This window comes from Electrophorus electricus, chromosome 13 (genome assembly GCF_013358815.1).
Source record: "Electrophorus electricus isolate fEleEle1 chromosome 13, fEleEle1.pri, whole genome shotgun sequence".
Taxonomy (NCBI): Eukaryota; Metazoa; Chordata; class Actinopteri; order Gymnotiformes; family Gymnotidae; genus Electrophorus; species Electrophorus electricus.
The window spans coordinates 11,168,071-11,184,416 of NC_049547.1; the positions used below are offsets into that span (position 1 = coordinate 11,168,071).

Genomic DNA, 16,346 nt, shown 5'->3' on the forward strand with positions numbered 1-16,346 from the left:
AAGGCTTACCTCTCTGTGAAACTAGGTCCAAAAAACCCCCAGACGTTTTAGGACAGAATTTTCAGCCTCAAAGTGAAATGGAGACTTTGCAAGCAAGGAGAAACAAAGGCTGGTCTGAATACACTAGGTAGAAGTGGAGACTGGACCCAGTGACAGGTGAGATTGATAATGATTGACAGGACAGTGTGTGAAGCTGGAAGGAAAGCACATTACAAAGGGTGTAGAACAGAACAACAACAAAAAAATAAACCAAACAAACAAAAAAGGTGCATGGTTCCATGGGAACCACAATGCAGTAGGGGTATACACTGTAGAGGTATACCATAAAACCACCAACAGTGCAGGCTGGCATCGTATGAAAGGAACAAGGCCTTAAAGATCCCCCTCTAGCACATAAAGATGACCCTACAGCAATGATGGCACTCACATGTGAAGGCTGACAGCTCAGCAAAGTAGGCAGGTCGAGTTGTGATCTTGCACACAGGTAGCCAAATGACCAATGTGCCTGGATACAGAAGGACCCAGTCTGAGATACAGGCATAATCCACCGTGAGAAGCAAGTTTAAAGTCTTTAATTTGCAGTAGCTACACTGGTCCAGTGAAATAATGACCACACATTGTACAGATGGCTTGTGGAGATCTTATTTTTTCTTTGAGAAAAATGTTCTCACAGAAGCATCATCTAATCTTCCTGCGCTTTGTGAGAGGATGTTTTTATTTCTTTGTGGCAGTATGCCTAGGAGATGGCATTTGAGCCAGAGAAACAGAGGAGGTGAGGACACTGTACAAACTATCCATCCTAAACAATAAATCACATCCTTTCCATGGCATACTGGTCAAACAGCAGAGCACATTCAGGAATAGATTCAATCAGCCTTGTGGTAGCAAGTAACAGTACAGGAATTAATTCTTACCAACAATCACCCTGTGCAACTAATTTCTGTGCTGGGACATTATTGTGTACTGAGCCCATTCCTAGAACGAGCTATTGCTCATCAGTTCCACATTTGCAATTGGATGCATGTTTACAGCACTGCTGCTATTCATGTAAATTGCAACGCATAACTTGTAGATACTGACCATTTTGTGGTACGAGCACAGTGGGCACAGTATTTCTAATAAATGTTTCCAATAAGGTGCTTGGTAAGGAAAAAGGCATTTCCCATTGACGTGTTGGGCATACAAGTCACAGTACCTGTTGTTCCTTATAAAACGTACAGATAAGTCTAAGCTTAAACTCAGAGAATTCAAAGTTCAGCAGAGAGAAAAAATATCCAGCTGCTGATGAACTGCCTTCGAAATGTCAGATGTCTCATATTCCTAATTCCTAGTACATGTATTGCGTTTATACATGAGCAAGTTCGATTGATGGTGCTACTATGACATGTGGCTAACTTTGGTTCAGTCTTTGAATTGAGTATTCTTGGCTAACTTGACTAAGCTAACCCTGCCTAAAAGGTTTTTTGGAATTCCCAGCTTTTGGCTTAGCAAACAGCCTGCTATTGCATAAAGGAAAAACATTGTTGTCTTAAATTTTTGTGTGATCCTGAAAGTGGACATTCTTTAGAGTTGAGAGAAAAATACTTAACCGAGTTCTCCAACTGCAGAGTCTAAGAAAGGCCTACATTTAATTGAAGTCACTACTATTGAACTAGGTGGTACTTTGGTGCCCCAACCAAGTTAAGGGGTTTCTCATTCCACTCTTTGCTGAAAAATATATAAAAATCACCTTTTTTGATACCTGTTAAAGTTAATAAAAAATGCATGTAAAACTTATTCATCCTCAATATGGACAAACATGAATAAGTACAATCAAAATTCTAGTCAGTACAAGCACACTGTCACAACAAATAAGAGAAATGAGTATATGGTGATCGCATCCGACACCAAAACTGTAACTTAGTTTTATTATTTAGCTTCATCAATGCAGTAGTAGGCTGAAGGAGGACATTATCATGGTAGAATAGTAACCATTGCTGTGAGTCATGTATGTGGGTTCCTTTTTCTTTTTAAATAAATATTTGTTAAATCCTGGGCTTCTTGCATAACCACAAGAAAACAGAAGCTGATGCTGTGAGTTGGCCAATGTTAGTGGCCAATGTTAAATGTCTTAATGATGTATCATGGACATAGAATGTGAAAAAAGGAAGGAAGTAAGCAGTCTCCTGCAGAAAAGTTTAAACTAATCTAAACGGAACAAGAACTACAACTAGAAAAAGTGCAACATTAATGACCCAGAACTGGCCATACAAACTACAGAACAAGCAGCTTGCAGGTGTGCATGTGACACCAAGTTAAACAGAGCAATATTATCTACTTTGTACATTTACAGAATTCACATTTGTATTAAAGTACTATGTTGTTCATTCTGTGTTTAATATTAGCACATCAAGTAGTATAAGATATGGTCTTTACATGTAAGATAGTCACTATGCAAATTAGTTGTTGTAATCCTAGCAGGGAAAAATGACTGACAAATTACATTAAAGCAAATATATAACACATAACTGACAAGGTGCAGATATACCTTTTACAGTGTGTAACAAAGCAACTGACAGATGATGAATGGCATCTGAAAGTTGATACAGTTTGTAAATTATGTGATGGGATTATAAAAAAAAAATTCTTTTCTTATAATTTTCAGGGTCGGAGCTGAACTGTTTAGCTAAAAATAAACTGTGCAAACAGCCTCCTGCTGCTCAGGAAGACAGTGAGAGATTGTCTCCAGCATGGGCTTGGACACATCCTCAGAGGAAACACAGTGATGTTCCCCTCACATCTGCCCTTTTATTGCCATTGTTCAAGGGGCTCTCTGTCATCTTCTGTCTCAATCCTAGGGCCTTGCTCAGGTTACTTTGGTGGGTCATGACTGGGGCGGTGTGGTGGCTTGGAACATGGCTCAGTGTCACCCAGAGAGACTGCGGTATGGACATTTCTAGTATCAAACACACCATCTACCCACAAGCAATTAGTTTAGGCTGATGATATTTGCCCAGTTTAAATATATTTATAGTTGAAAAGATGTTGATGGGTCAGGGGCTGAGCAGTGCAAGGGAATTCAAGTTTATTTGTATAGGATTTTTCATACACAGCAACATGCACGGCTTAGTGGGTAAGGTACTTGACCAGTAATCAGATGATTGCCAGTTCAGGCCCCACTGTTGCCAAGTTGCCACTGTTGGGGCCCCTGAGCAAGGCCCTTAACCCTCAATTGCTCAAAAAAATTGTACTCAGTCATAATTGTAAGTTGCTTTGGATAAAAGCAGCAGCTAAAATGCTGATTTTAAAAAAAGAAAAATTCAAAGTGTTAGTCACCATGCAAATCAGTTCAGATAAGGTTATCAACTTGACAGGAAAATTTGGTCTTCCTGGCTGTGATTCCAATTTATTTGTTTGTTTATTTATTTTTAACTACTCAAGAGCGGTGGCTTCTCTAAACACTCCACTGTTCCCTATGGATCCAAACAAGGACCCAATGGAGAGACTGAAGTCCATCCCAATCTTTGAATATCAAATCTATTTCCAGGAGCCTGTAAGTGATATGCACTATCTTGCAAATTTTTATTTTAAATTAAGAATATATTTTAAGTATTTATTAAATAATTAATTAAGAATAAGAATATAATCTTTGCAATTCCATATAGTTGCATCAAATAACTAGATCTCAACTTAATGTAGTTTCATGTTGGGTAATGCTGGAAATAAATATTAAGGTCATTCTGGCTAAAGGATATTTTTGACACTAAATCTTTTTTGAATTCCATGCTATGCCTAGCAGTTTTCAAACTCTGACAGTCTGAGTTAGCATGATAAGCGGACGTCTCTAACTTCTCCTTTGTAATGTTCATGCTGCTGCAGTGACGCAGGGCCTATTTTTGGGCTGTTGGTTGTTCTGGAAAATCAAACTTAATGTTCTTGTCAGACTGACATTTTCAGTGCATGGTGATATGGTGCCAAGGTTGTGTACAGTTTAAACTATGCATGAGGTTTTAGCACACCCCTCCCCCACAAGGCAAACAGGCAAAAAAAAAAAAGAAAAAAAAGAAAAACACAATGTGAATATGAATTACAGTGTAATATGTTACATAACAAATAATAATGAATTGTCACCTTGTAATTACATTGGCATCAATGCATTTAGAGTAAATACAGAGTAAATTTATTGTTACTCAGTATATTACATTGCAAATAATGCATTTTGCACTGTGGTGGGGTAATTCAAAGTGTTGTGAAACCATAATGTTAACAAAAGTGCTAAAAATGTCTTCCCATAAAATACTGTCAAGGTATCTAGAAAAAAGGTTGGCCTTTAAAATGACTCTTAGGTATTGCCTAATTTATTGACATAGCCTACTGGTAAGACTAATATTAGAGGTAATTGTGCTGATAATACTGGCCCATGCAGTTGTACCATGCTACTAAACCCTGCTACTGGCTTCACAGTGGCTTCCCTCAAACATTTTGTTCCTAATTATTTGAATTTGAAGGGCTGAATGACCTTAGACATGGTAATAAGAGATGTGATGCAGATTTTAATAATAAATATTGAGGGAGGATTACGCTCTTGCATTCATTTAGTACTGTCTTTTGTTTGAATACTTATGCAATCTGTATATTTGGTATATATTTGTTAGTGTATATATAATGTATATTCATTGGTCGCAAAATGTTAGTGTCCTTTATGATAAAACTAAGGTTGGCATTGTTTCAGATTTGATTAATTTTGCAAGACAATGTTAACTGAACAATGCTTATTTTGAATTGAATCATGACAGAGTATGCTCAAGATATTGCCTGTGCTTGTTTAACCAGGGTGTAGCAGAGGCTGAGCTGGAGAAGGACCTGACCAGGACTTTTAAACTGCTGTTCTCTGCCAGCAGTGAGACCGTAAGCCTTCTTGTAGACTGGTGGGCTACCAGTGCAGTAAAAATGACCCACAAATATTAAATCTCATTTGGTTTGTTAGCAGTTCCTTCTGAGTGTCTCTAATGGAGCTGTTTCCTGATTTTATTCAATGATCTCAGCCCCACCCTCTTGACATCATTTATTGTTTGTCCTACTCAAATGTGCCTGACTCAACACCTGATTATGTATCAGCTAACCACTCTAGTCTCAGTGGATTGAGATGTGAGATGGTTCCCTGCTCTTGCACTGTGCATAATGGCTTTAGGGTCCTCAGCATTTTTGCAGATCAGATGGTGACCTGAGCTTGTAAGTTTTTGATATGTTTATGTATTGATAAGATTCCATCAGTTGTGATTTTAGTTGTTACCTCACCTTCAGTTAGAGGAGCAGCTCAGTACAAACGAGTCTTGAAGAGGCATTGCTGTGAATCAGACACATTGGCTGAGGGTAAAGGAAGTGCATAGACCAATTCATAATTCATACCCATTCTTCTAAAACTGCACTCTAAGAGAACTCTTTCAATCATTGATGCTTTGCACAAAAATACACAATGTTTTGACGATGTGGTAAGTCATGTGTCATGGACAAAGAATGTGCAAAAAGGAAGGAAGTAAGCAGACTCCTACAGAGAAGTTTAAACCAATCTAAGCGGAACAAGAACTACAACTAGAAAAAGTGCAACATTAATGACCCAGAACTGGCCATACAAACTACAGAACAAGCAGCTTGCAGGTGTGCATGTGACACCAAGTTAAACAGAGCAATATTATCTACTTTGTACATTTACAGAATTCACATTTGTATTAAAGTACTACGTTGTTCATTCTGTGTTTAATATTAGCACATCAAGTAGTATAAGATATGGTCTTTACATGTAAGATAGTCACTATGCAAATTAGTTGTTGTAATCCTAGCAGGGAAAAATGACTGACAAATTACATTAAATCAAATATATAACACATAACTGACAAGGTGCAGATATACCTTTTACAGTGTGTAACAAAGCAACTGACAGATGATGAATGGCATCTGAAAGTTGATACAGTTTGTAAATTATGTGATGGGATTATAAAAGAAACCAAAACACTTACACTAAATATTGCTCAGATATGGTGCCATCTATGTAGATATTGCTGTATATGCACTTTTTTTCTGACATTGAACAAAAAAGAATATAACCTAGAGCTTTTCTCTCAGAATAGAGCATGAGATTAGGGTGAAAGTGATGATAAAAGATGCCAACGTTACAACCCCGTGCACTTGCATTCCGATTTGTCCAGAGTACACACTCCACTCTGCATTTATTGCAAGTGGCACAGTCAGGCTTTCCATATTTACGAGGTTTGTCACAGCCATCAGGAAGCAGCACTGATGGGGATCAAAGAGCATGCAGCACTCCCGTTGCTGTGTGACTCTGCATGGTAATGAGGGACTGGTAAAAGGGCGCCCATCCGGGGGTCCTCTCCACGAGCAATGAGTGCTCGTTGCCCAGCAATAGCATAATTCAGCCTGGCTGAGATAGCCTGCTTCATCCTAATGGGGGTGGGGGTGGCTGTTTGTATGGGACCCCGCTCTCCTGGCAGCCTTATATCTCCGCATTCATTCCTGCCCAATAGGGAGTCACCACCTCATGGAGTGGGTTGACCCTGGAGTCCCACCATGTTGCAACCATTAATGCCATTTAATCCACTAGGTCTTGTGGGGAACTTATTACTGGAGATGGAGTTTCAGGGTATTATTAGCAGGGCAAAGGTGTAATGGATTTGAAGTCCTTTTCTCCAGAGAATCCAAGAAGAGCTGAGATGTGGAGCTGAGATTATATATGTTGGAAATAATTACATTTAGACATGGTCTTTCAGTCAAAAATTTAATGTAAAATAAGGTTCAGTGTGAAGTTCAAGAAATATTCATTTTAGAAGCAAACTCAAAGCTAAAAGGGCTACATGACTTCTGACATCATAGTATTTTATTTTTCAGTCTGTAGTGCATGATGAGGCCACAAACTTATCTAGTTAGCTATGTTCCACACTAGTGTTACATTATACATTATAAAAATTGTTATATTTTTTGCATTGTGGAGTAAAAAGCATGCTTTTTTTGGGGGGGGGGGGGGGTGTCACAGGATACACATCCTCAGGTGGATATGACTGGGATCTGCAAAAGAGGTACAGAACTAAACATAAACTAATGTAAAATGTGTATATATGGATTAATATTAAATGAATGCTAACATTAAATACAACGTCAACAGTGTGTTCAGTGCTCATTTTGATAAGCTTAGACATTGCGTCAAAACTTGACTGCATGAGGAGGTGATACTGTAGCTTCCTTTTTTTCTTTCCTGTTCTTTTCAGGAGGTTTGTTTGTTGGTTTACCAGAGGAAGTTCCCAGAAGTGCCTTGCTGAGTGAAACAGCTCTGCAGTACTATGTCCAGCAGTACAGCAAACAGGGCTTCAGGTACTCAGAGATGGGACGAGTTGTTGCCTGAGAGTATTTATTGCTTTCTGTTTATTTTCGGTGGAAGACTGCTCTGAAACCAGCAGTAATACCCATTACCATGTCAGTGTCACCTCTGTGGTCCTGTGATCAGAAACAGGCCAGTGTTAAATGGGTTCGAAAAATTACATGGTGAGGGATGCAGTAGATTGTAAATGTATACTAAATGCACCTATAAGGTAGGTGTACATAAACTAGCCAATGATTGTGGGTAAAAAGGACTAAATTGTATGATGACTGTATATAATGATCAAAGCCTCCGTGCCTTTACTGAGGAAATGTTTTGTCCAAGGGGACCACTTAACTGGTATCGGAACGTGGAGAGGAACTGGCGATGGATGTGTTCCAGGCCATGGGGCAAGGCAAGTATGCTCCAGCTCCACCGGAAGCACTACAATTGTATGCTAGGAGAGTTCCAGCTCCACCAGAAGCCCTTCAATCGTGTGCAAGGAAAGTTGTGGCTCTGTCTGGCCCAACCTGGGGCGCAGCCCTTCGACACAGCCCTTCGGCTGGGCAGGAGCAGATGTCTGTGCCGCTCACTCCCTGCCATCTGCTCATGTCCTCCAGACATGTAGAAGGACCCTGCATCTTTGATAAATGCAGCTCTGCTTTTGATTTTTTTCTTTTCTTTTCTTTTCTTTTCTTTTCTTTTCTTTTCTTTTCTTTTCTTTTCTTTTCATGTTGTGATGGACCACAGCCAACCTTTGCTAACTGCTGGCTTCTGCTCAGCAAAAAAAAAGCTACAATTTTATTTATTCCAGATATCTGGAATAAATAAAATTGTAGCTTTTTTTTTTTTTTTTTTTTTTTTTTTTTTTTGCTGTTAGCAAATGTGAACAGCTCGTTTCACATGTTGCACTATGAGCACCAAGCATCATGTGCTTCAGGAAACCCTTTTGCAACATGCAGATCCTGATTCCTGCTTTGATGGTGACTGCAGAGAAGGACAGGATACTTCTGCCCATCTTTACCACTGGCATGGAGAACATGGTAAGCCTGCTGTTAGATTAAATGTAGTTATTAAATTATTTGTTTAACGACTTTGCATTTAACATAATCATATTGTCATTCAAGGTGGTGTAATATTATTCACATGAGATTATTCAGTATCTTGCACATTTTTTGGTGTATCAAATTTGAAGATTCCCAATTTAACAAGAGGCAACATTGAAAACTGTGGACACTGGACACAAATGGAAAGGTATGTTAGACTGCCTGTAGATGGCTGTAAAATGACCCAATAGGTATAAAGCATTCATGCATTGAGCTTTGATGGTTGCACTCAGTTCAGTGTGCATGTATTATTATATTAAGTATACAAGTCACTTACAGGGGAAAAATGATTAAATAATTAACCAAAATATTACTATTTTTAGGATTTCAAACTACAAGTCTGAGTTTTACATCACAATTTATGCTACAATTATATCTATTATACTGTGAATCTTAATAGATGTGGTTTTCTGTCAGATACTAACCATGTCATTCTGTACACAGTGAACATATTATGATATGTAAACATGGGTTTAAAGGTACAGAAGCACCCACTTTTCCTGATCTTAAATAACCCACACTTAAGTCCATGTCTCCACATTACAAAAGAGATTCCTCAAATCCTTGAATGTAATTAAGAACTATAATATATTGGCCTTTAAAATCCCTAGGATGTTGTTTATTAAGATGCCACCGCTATGTTGTGGAACTTTGCAGACCAGATGATTAAGTAACATGTTTGCTTGTATATTTGGACAAAATCAATGTGGTGGAGAAAACTGAAGGACTTTTTAAAAGCTGACAGATCACACTATACATGGACTGTCCCAGTGTTAGAATTAGAACTGAAAGAAATGAGAATGATGTGTTTTTGTTTTGAAAAACAACCATCCAACACACACACACACACTCCTTAATGACAGATGACTTGGTGCTGAAGCCCCATCTATCTCTGCTGAGATCTAAATAATTAATTTCCGGCTTCTCCTGCCCACTCCTGACCTTTAATCCAGCAGGTCCTTGGGGGTGGGGGGTGGGGAGTTCTGGCTGAAGCATGTAAGCAGTGGCACATTTTATATTTGCATCTGTGCTTTTTTTTTCCTCCAAAATTAACAATATGCAAAATTGAATAAGTGAGTTTCTTTTTAGTTTTCAAAGTCTATATGGGTGGTTCTATTAGAGTAAAGTAATCTGCTGACCAAATATATGAGTAGAGACTTACAAAGCATTAAACAGGTCACAGATGATTCGTGGTCAATAGTTATTCTGAAGATGTTCAAATCTGTGTGTGGTGGTATAGGGATGTTTGTTGTCATGTTTGCATGAGTATGTGTGCTTGAACCTTTGATCTTATCAACTTTTTTCTTTACAGATGTAGTGAAGTATATTTAAAGTGCTTTTAATGACTTTTCTTTATTAGGCCTTTGGAGGTCAACAAAATTCTGATCTCCTGGCTGACAGAGACGCACCAGAAAGCATCTATTTCCATCTCTCCAAAGCTGAGATGACTCTTAAGAGTTTGTTCAAGAATTCAAGCTTCCTGCTACTGCAGCTGTCATTTATATAATTCTGTTTCTATGCTTTTCATAGTTCTAGGCCCTGCACATTAACCTCCTGAAATATGCCTTTAAAAGACCCAAATATTCTTTATTAAAAGCTTTACACAAAGCAATAAATGGCCATGTGTGTTTTGTAAATAAACAGCTTCTTCACCACTGTGCACTCAACACCACTGGGGAAATGCACACAACGCATTTCTGAAATATTTATCTTCTTCCAGCTCCAAAGCACAGCTGGCAGTCAAGCAATTCAATTGTCACATTGTTATCAAGTCTACTAGTGAGTCTCTGGCTGTCATTTCCTGAGATGTACCTTTGATTACAGTCAAGGAAACTAGCCCCTAAGAATACTGTGTAGGCCTCTTTGTTAAGTTAGGCTGATTAGTCCTGAGTAGGCTTTTTTAAGTGAGTAGAAGTAGGTGTTTCAGGAGCACAGACAGTGCTAGATACACGATGCCATTGTTATCTCTATCTAAGCAGGAATTCCAAATTGCAGCTCAGAGGATTCAGGGATTATAGTTAGTTATTTTCAAAAGCACAATTTACCAAATTAATGAATCAGAAAGACTTGGAAGACTTGGCTGTAAACCAATTTTAAACCAGTACAGTACCTTTTGCCATAACAAAAGGTGTGCAGAGATTAAAAAAATGTTAAGAAAAATATACTGTTTCACAGTGAGTGCATTGTAGTCACCTGTTCAGACGTGGATAGATAAATCTCACCACTTGTCTTATACTTGTCTTAACAAGCCTTGGCCTATTATCAGGAACTACTCAGGGGGTGCAGAGCGATGACAGTATTAGGTAATGCAGCTACATTTTGGGGTTTTCTGAACAAGGCTAAAATCTCCCAAGAGACAGTCTGCAGGGCCAGAATGGGAAATGTTACAGGCCATGCAAGAAGACTGCTAAGGAGCTTTCCGACCTTGAAACCATGACCACTAACTCTCTGGGGTATTGTCAGAAACTGAAAAACTGTCTGCAGTGGGCTAGACTGTGAAATAGCTTCCCTGCTATGTAACAGTTAAAAGTTAGGAATATTAAAGACTAAAATGTGAATTTCTTAGACTTTTACTTGTTTACTGGATGAAGGTAATACTTTTTATCCTCTTGCATATTCTTATACCACCATAACACAGTCACCAAAACCACAGATTCTAGGAGGAAGAAAAATCTCATCTTCACATTTGTGACACTTTGCTGACTGTAATTAAAACAGATTTTCACTTGTTTCATGGTTAATAAAAACTGCTACTGATTGTGTGAGCTGGCAACTACATTCTTGCAAGAGAGAGCTTCTTCAATTAATTTATTATGTAATATAATCTACCATTCACACTAGAAACAATAGAGAGGGACTTACCAGACGAAATGGCTGTTCCGATTCAGTGGTTTTGTTCAGACTGATTTTCCTTTTTATTTCCTGGGGGGGGTTTTTCGTTTCAAAGCTAAATAAATAAATAAATAATATTTAAAAGCATTAAAATAGCATTAATTATCTAGACTTATTTAATTTTTCCTGTAATGTTCTTGGAAAGAACTGTCTACTGATATTTAATTTCAGTTCTCATTTTCAAAGAAAAGGGCATATAAACAAATAGAAAATATAGTCCTAGCATTTACATAAGAAAGGGAAAAGGCAAATTGCACTTTTGCACATCAAAACTTACTTTGCACTACACAAAAGGCAATAGTCAGGCTAGAAAATACAGGCTGATCACTTGGTTTGCAATTGGGGTTGATTGTTTTCACTGTCATTATTGATTGTGAGGTCAGGGCATTAAATTATAAAGCAGCCTTGATGAGAAGAGTTGTGTTTGATGCCGATGATACAGTTCTAGATTGGCTTAAAGATTCTGACTTTGAAGTGTCACACTAAACACAGTGAGACAGTTGCATTATTGAAGGCTCATTATAGAAGGGAGCTCATAAATGTGGTGGCACTGTGACTGTGCCTAAACCAATTAACTTTTTCACAGAGTGTGATGGCAATGAGATTTAGCATAGTTAAGCACATTATGCAAATGATGATAAAATGGCCATTTATTTTAACTGACATTTGAAAGGGAATAACTTGCTGATCACCTCAAGCTGGTGACCTCAGTATGTAGAGTTCTCAGGCATTGTACAACTGTATTTTATGTCTTACAAACAGAGCTTGAGTATATATTTGACTTATATTTGCCTTATATTATTGTGGTTTTGTATGAGTTTATGTCACTATCTGTGACAATCAGCAGCAAATAGATGAAGGGGCTGTAGCTAATCATATGGAGCACTAGTACTGTGCTTTGATTTCAGACTTCAGTCTGGAATGCCCTGTATGAATGGAGGATAGAAACAGGAGAAGGGAATACAGTCTGAATGCAAAATATAAAACAGAAAACATTTCTGAAAGGCCCTCCTTCTCTCCAATAGAAGGTTCTGCACAGATATACCTTCGCTACTTTTTAAAGTTCCAGCCTGATTTTTTTCCCCGTTTTGTGTGTGTGTGTGTGTGTGTGTGTGTGTGTGTGTGTGTGTGTGTGTGTGTGTGTTTAAATATGAAACCACCTATAGCTTCAGAAATAATCAGGCTGTGCATTATCTTAACTCTTGTGAATAGTCAGGCTGTGCACCATCTTATCTCTTGTGCACGCTCAGCAAACCTTAGTGCTGCCACACCACTAACCAGAGAGACCAATAATCACTCCACTATCCAGAGATCAATAATCACACCACTAACCAAAGATCAATAATCACTCCACTAAACAGATATAATCAATTCACTAAACAGGCAGATCAATAATCACACCACTAACCAGAGATCTATAATCACTCTGACTGTGAATGTCAGCGATCATTTCAGACCCTGTAATACTTAAATAATACTTATATGTCTTGTAATATTATATGTTCATACTAATGTTTGTTTGCAGCCTCCTCTTAAAGATTTCATGGCCAAATTTATTTTCATTACATATTTTCCTTGACATCTAGTCCTGTGAGTAAATACCAAATTCTCTACTTAACATCCTCTTCTGTTTTCTCTGAAGGTCTAAACCTTGTGTGAAGTACAGGATATAGACAAAATAATAGAAAAAACAACTTATATTGGTTTATTATCATTGAGGTTTATTGCGAACTATTTTTTCCCCTTAGAACATCCCTTGTTATTCTTGTAATACTTGTAATACTGTGCTATATGTTTTGTAAAAGAAAATTTAGGTGTGCTTTAAGAAGCAAAATATTGACTGAGTACATAATGACAAAGTGTAATAGGTCAGTGTGGGTTGAAGGCTTCCTTTAGATTCCAACGAGTAATAGGGCAATACTGAGATGTAGGAAAAATGTAACCAGAATCAGTATCATCTTTGCATTTATTACACAAGATTATACATGTAAGGGGTGGTTGGGCTTTGGTTTCTAAATGAAATACAAAAGTATAAAAAGTTGATTTCTAAATGAAACCAAAGTGAAATTAAATGAAAGATTAAATATAAAAATCAGACATACAAATTATGTAATTTGCTTCTGCACTTGATAATTTTTAAAAGCAATGTATTTGGCAATTAATATTTAATGCCGGATCCCAAAATCTAAATATGTTAAACATCACATTTATAACATTGAAATTAAAATTTTGTTCAGAATAAAATATTTAAAATGTCTGTTCATTTTAAAATATAAGAAAATTTTAAGTAAAGTATTATTGAGAGCAGTGGTAAATGTACTTGACTAGTAATCGGAAGGTTGCCAGTTCAAGCCTAAGTTGCCATTGTTGGGTCCCTGAGCAAGGCCCTTAACCCTCAATTGCTGAAGTTGTATTTAGTCATTATTGTAATTTGCTTTGGATAAAAGTGTCAGCTAAATGCCATAAATGTAAATGCATTACATTGAGTTAAGTATTATATCTCAAATGGCATATAAGTGGAGATGGAGTTAAAACTGTTCTGATATTCCAGATGTCAGCGATCATTTCCTAGGTTTAAGCATGAAGATAACATTTCTGATACCCCTTTTAGAGGATTCAAAATTGTGACAGAGAACAGAATAGTAAACGAAATTTTCACATTGGCGATAGTACAACTTGAGGTAACTTGCAACTAAAATATCTCAGAAGAAAAATGAGTATACAAATAACTCATGGCCTTAATTTTGAACCATGTATGTATTCTAATCCGTAATCCAATATATGATACCTTTTTCAGCTTCACAATGTTGGAAGTGAGGCTTGTAATCAGTTTGGCACACATATCCACGGTATGAATCCACATGTTAAATTATGGATTATGGGATGCGCTCTTAGAGAAATTACCGTTTAGAAAATTTGAATGTCTCACTTCTGCCACCAAGTGGTAATATAGATTATGTAACGAATATGGGGAGTAACGGTATATGTGGTTGAATATATTTAAATGCATAACATAGGAATATATGCTACTAATTTCCCTTTTTGTTCATTTTTCTTTCTAATATAAACTGTTTCCACCTCTTTGAACATCTGTCCAAACCATCCACTGCAATATTTACTATCTCTATATCTTTTACTACAGTACACTGCAGTAACTCACCTGTAATCTATTTGTCATATTATATACGCATATTTAATTATTATATATATTTTTGTGGTTGACAGTGTGAATTGTTCAGGTTCCAATAATTACAGACTTTCTGAATCAAAACCTTTTCTTCTCGAACGGTTCACGCCAGGTTGGAACTATCTTCGCATAGACTTTATCAATCTGGAAGTAAATTGAGGGGGAAAAAACATTAGACAAGAAATGCTTTCTACAGTCCAAATCATTGGCCATATCATCTTGGCTAATTCAGTAACATATTCAAGTATGAAGCTGTCACGTTTTCAGTAGGAACGAGGCAAGAGGCAGAACGCAAATGCGCGCGTGAGAGCAAACACGAAGGGCAAAAGGGAAATACTGAGAGCAAATCGAGTGAGAGGGGCAAGCGCAACTGAAAGACAAAAGCCAGGGCTAAAATAAACAAAACAATCAAGGATAATCAGACGCAGGTGAACATAACAGGGAGAACTAAAATACGGAGTGGAGCTCAGGAACAGACGAGGGGCGGGGAAAACGAAACCAAGGAACGGAACAGGGAAGTGAAGGAAAACAACAACAACAACAACAACAACAACAACAACAACAACAACAACAACAACAAAAACACGACAGAGAAATCATAAAACAGGGAGGCCAGGAGGGTGGCCAATCGTCACAGAAGCTACATATGTGCTGTAAGAAATCAGACCAGACTGAGGCCATATTATAAGTGGCAAACCTGTTTTTGTTAACTTCCGTTTCAACATGAGTTTGTATTAAGGAAAAAGCAGAACATGTAATAAATATAAAAATTGTACTTGGTGATCTCACTTATAATTTGTATAAAATTAATTTCTCACCTGCTCTGATTTTTTGACTCCATAGCGTAAGAGTGTTGCCTGGTGTTCACTGTTGTGGAACAGGATGTCGAAGGTGATTGGTTTAGTCATTGCATCTTCGATTTCCGGCTTGATGTGGGAGTAGAAGTCTCGTGGTGGGTGCTTCTCATCCAGGTAATTATTCACTTTGTACTTTTTGCCGACAATGTCAATTGGTTCCAACTTTACAGAGGAGTTCAAAGCACGACCAAAGAGCAGGAACTTTGTATCGGAGTCTAAAATATGATGAAGGGCAATAAAGCTTTTCAGCAATGCTATGCAGACAAATAATCATGTATATGTAAAAATCATATATATTTAAAGAAGTTATATATACACCACCTACCCCTGCATGTCAAATGTGCAACATAAGGAACCCCATCCCTTTCTCCATAGTATACTCCAAAGTGGGAAAAGTACTTGTTTCGAGGGAATTCCAGAATGTCTCCTGGGTAAAACTTCTGGCATGAGTTTTGCTGTAAAAGTTGATTTATTTAAAATAATTAATTAACCATCTTAAAGAGATTCAAAGACACTCATTCTTTATCCTTTTACATCCTATACTTGCATGGCATAAATGTCTCTAACATGCTCCTGCCTTTTATTAAAATGTGAAAACACACTTGTATATACAGCCTGAAAAAAACAACCTTACTTTTTAATCAATACATACATTTTGATCAAAATATATATACATAGTCAAGCTTATTAATGAATTGTTTTAAATCAATAATACATATTAGAAAATATGAACTGCATCCACAATAATTTATTAAAACAGCTTACCGAACCCATTGATGTTGGCTATGTGGATCTACTGCAACTCAGAAAAGCACCGTTTCTAGAGAGAGCTCTCACAACCTTAAACACACTGAAGCATCAGTGGGGTTACAGGGGACAATAGCTACACCAGCGTTCTCCAGAATACCCACTGTTTTATTACAAAACTTTTACATATTATGACAGTGTTCATTCAT

The 16,346-nt window shown here is 37.4% G+C and overlaps 2 protein-coding genes across 2 annotated transcripts in view; one reads left to right on the forward strand and one right to left on the reverse strand.

Annotated features, from left to right (window-relative positions):
- The window catches only part of ephx2 (epoxide hydrolase 2, cytoplasmic), a 15,878-nt gene extending 5,812 nt beyond the window's left edge, over nucleotides 1–10,066 (forward strand). The window contains exons 11-19 of the mRNA XM_027002455.2: nucleotides 2,838–2,923; nucleotides 3,421–3,532; nucleotides 4,813–4,887; nucleotides 7,028–7,070; nucleotides 7,260–7,362; nucleotides 7,694–7,763; nucleotides 8,311–8,391; nucleotides 8,544–8,602; nucleotides 9,815–10,066. Of these exons, the coding sequence (XP_026858256.2) occupies nucleotides 2,838–2,923; nucleotides 3,421–3,532; nucleotides 4,813–4,887; nucleotides 7,028–7,070; nucleotides 7,260–7,362; nucleotides 7,694–7,763; nucleotides 8,311–8,391; nucleotides 8,544–8,602; nucleotides 9,815–9,902 (717 nt within the window). The 3' untranslated portion in view covers nucleotides 9,903–10,066. The remainder of the gene's footprint in view (nucleotides 1–2,837; nucleotides 2,924–3,420; nucleotides 3,533–4,812; nucleotides 4,888–7,027; nucleotides 7,071–7,259; nucleotides 7,363–7,693; nucleotides 7,764–8,310; nucleotides 8,392–8,543; nucleotides 8,603–9,814) is intronic.
- A 3,682-nt stretch (nucleotides 10,067–13,748) lies between these two features.
- plaat1l (phospholipase A and acyltransferase 1-like) lies at nucleotides 13,749–16,346 on the reverse strand. Its single transcript, XM_027002431.2, has 4 exons — nucleotides 16,156–16,346; nucleotides 15,716–15,845; nucleotides 15,352–15,605; nucleotides 13,749–14,677 (listed from the first exon to the last, which is right to left on the reverse strand). Exons 1-4 carry the CDS (start codon nucleotides 16,162–16,164, stop codon nucleotides 14,612–14,614), a joined length of 459 nt encoding a protein of 152 aa, XP_026858232.1. The 5' UTR covers nucleotides 16,165–16,346; the 3' UTR covers nucleotides 13,749–14,611.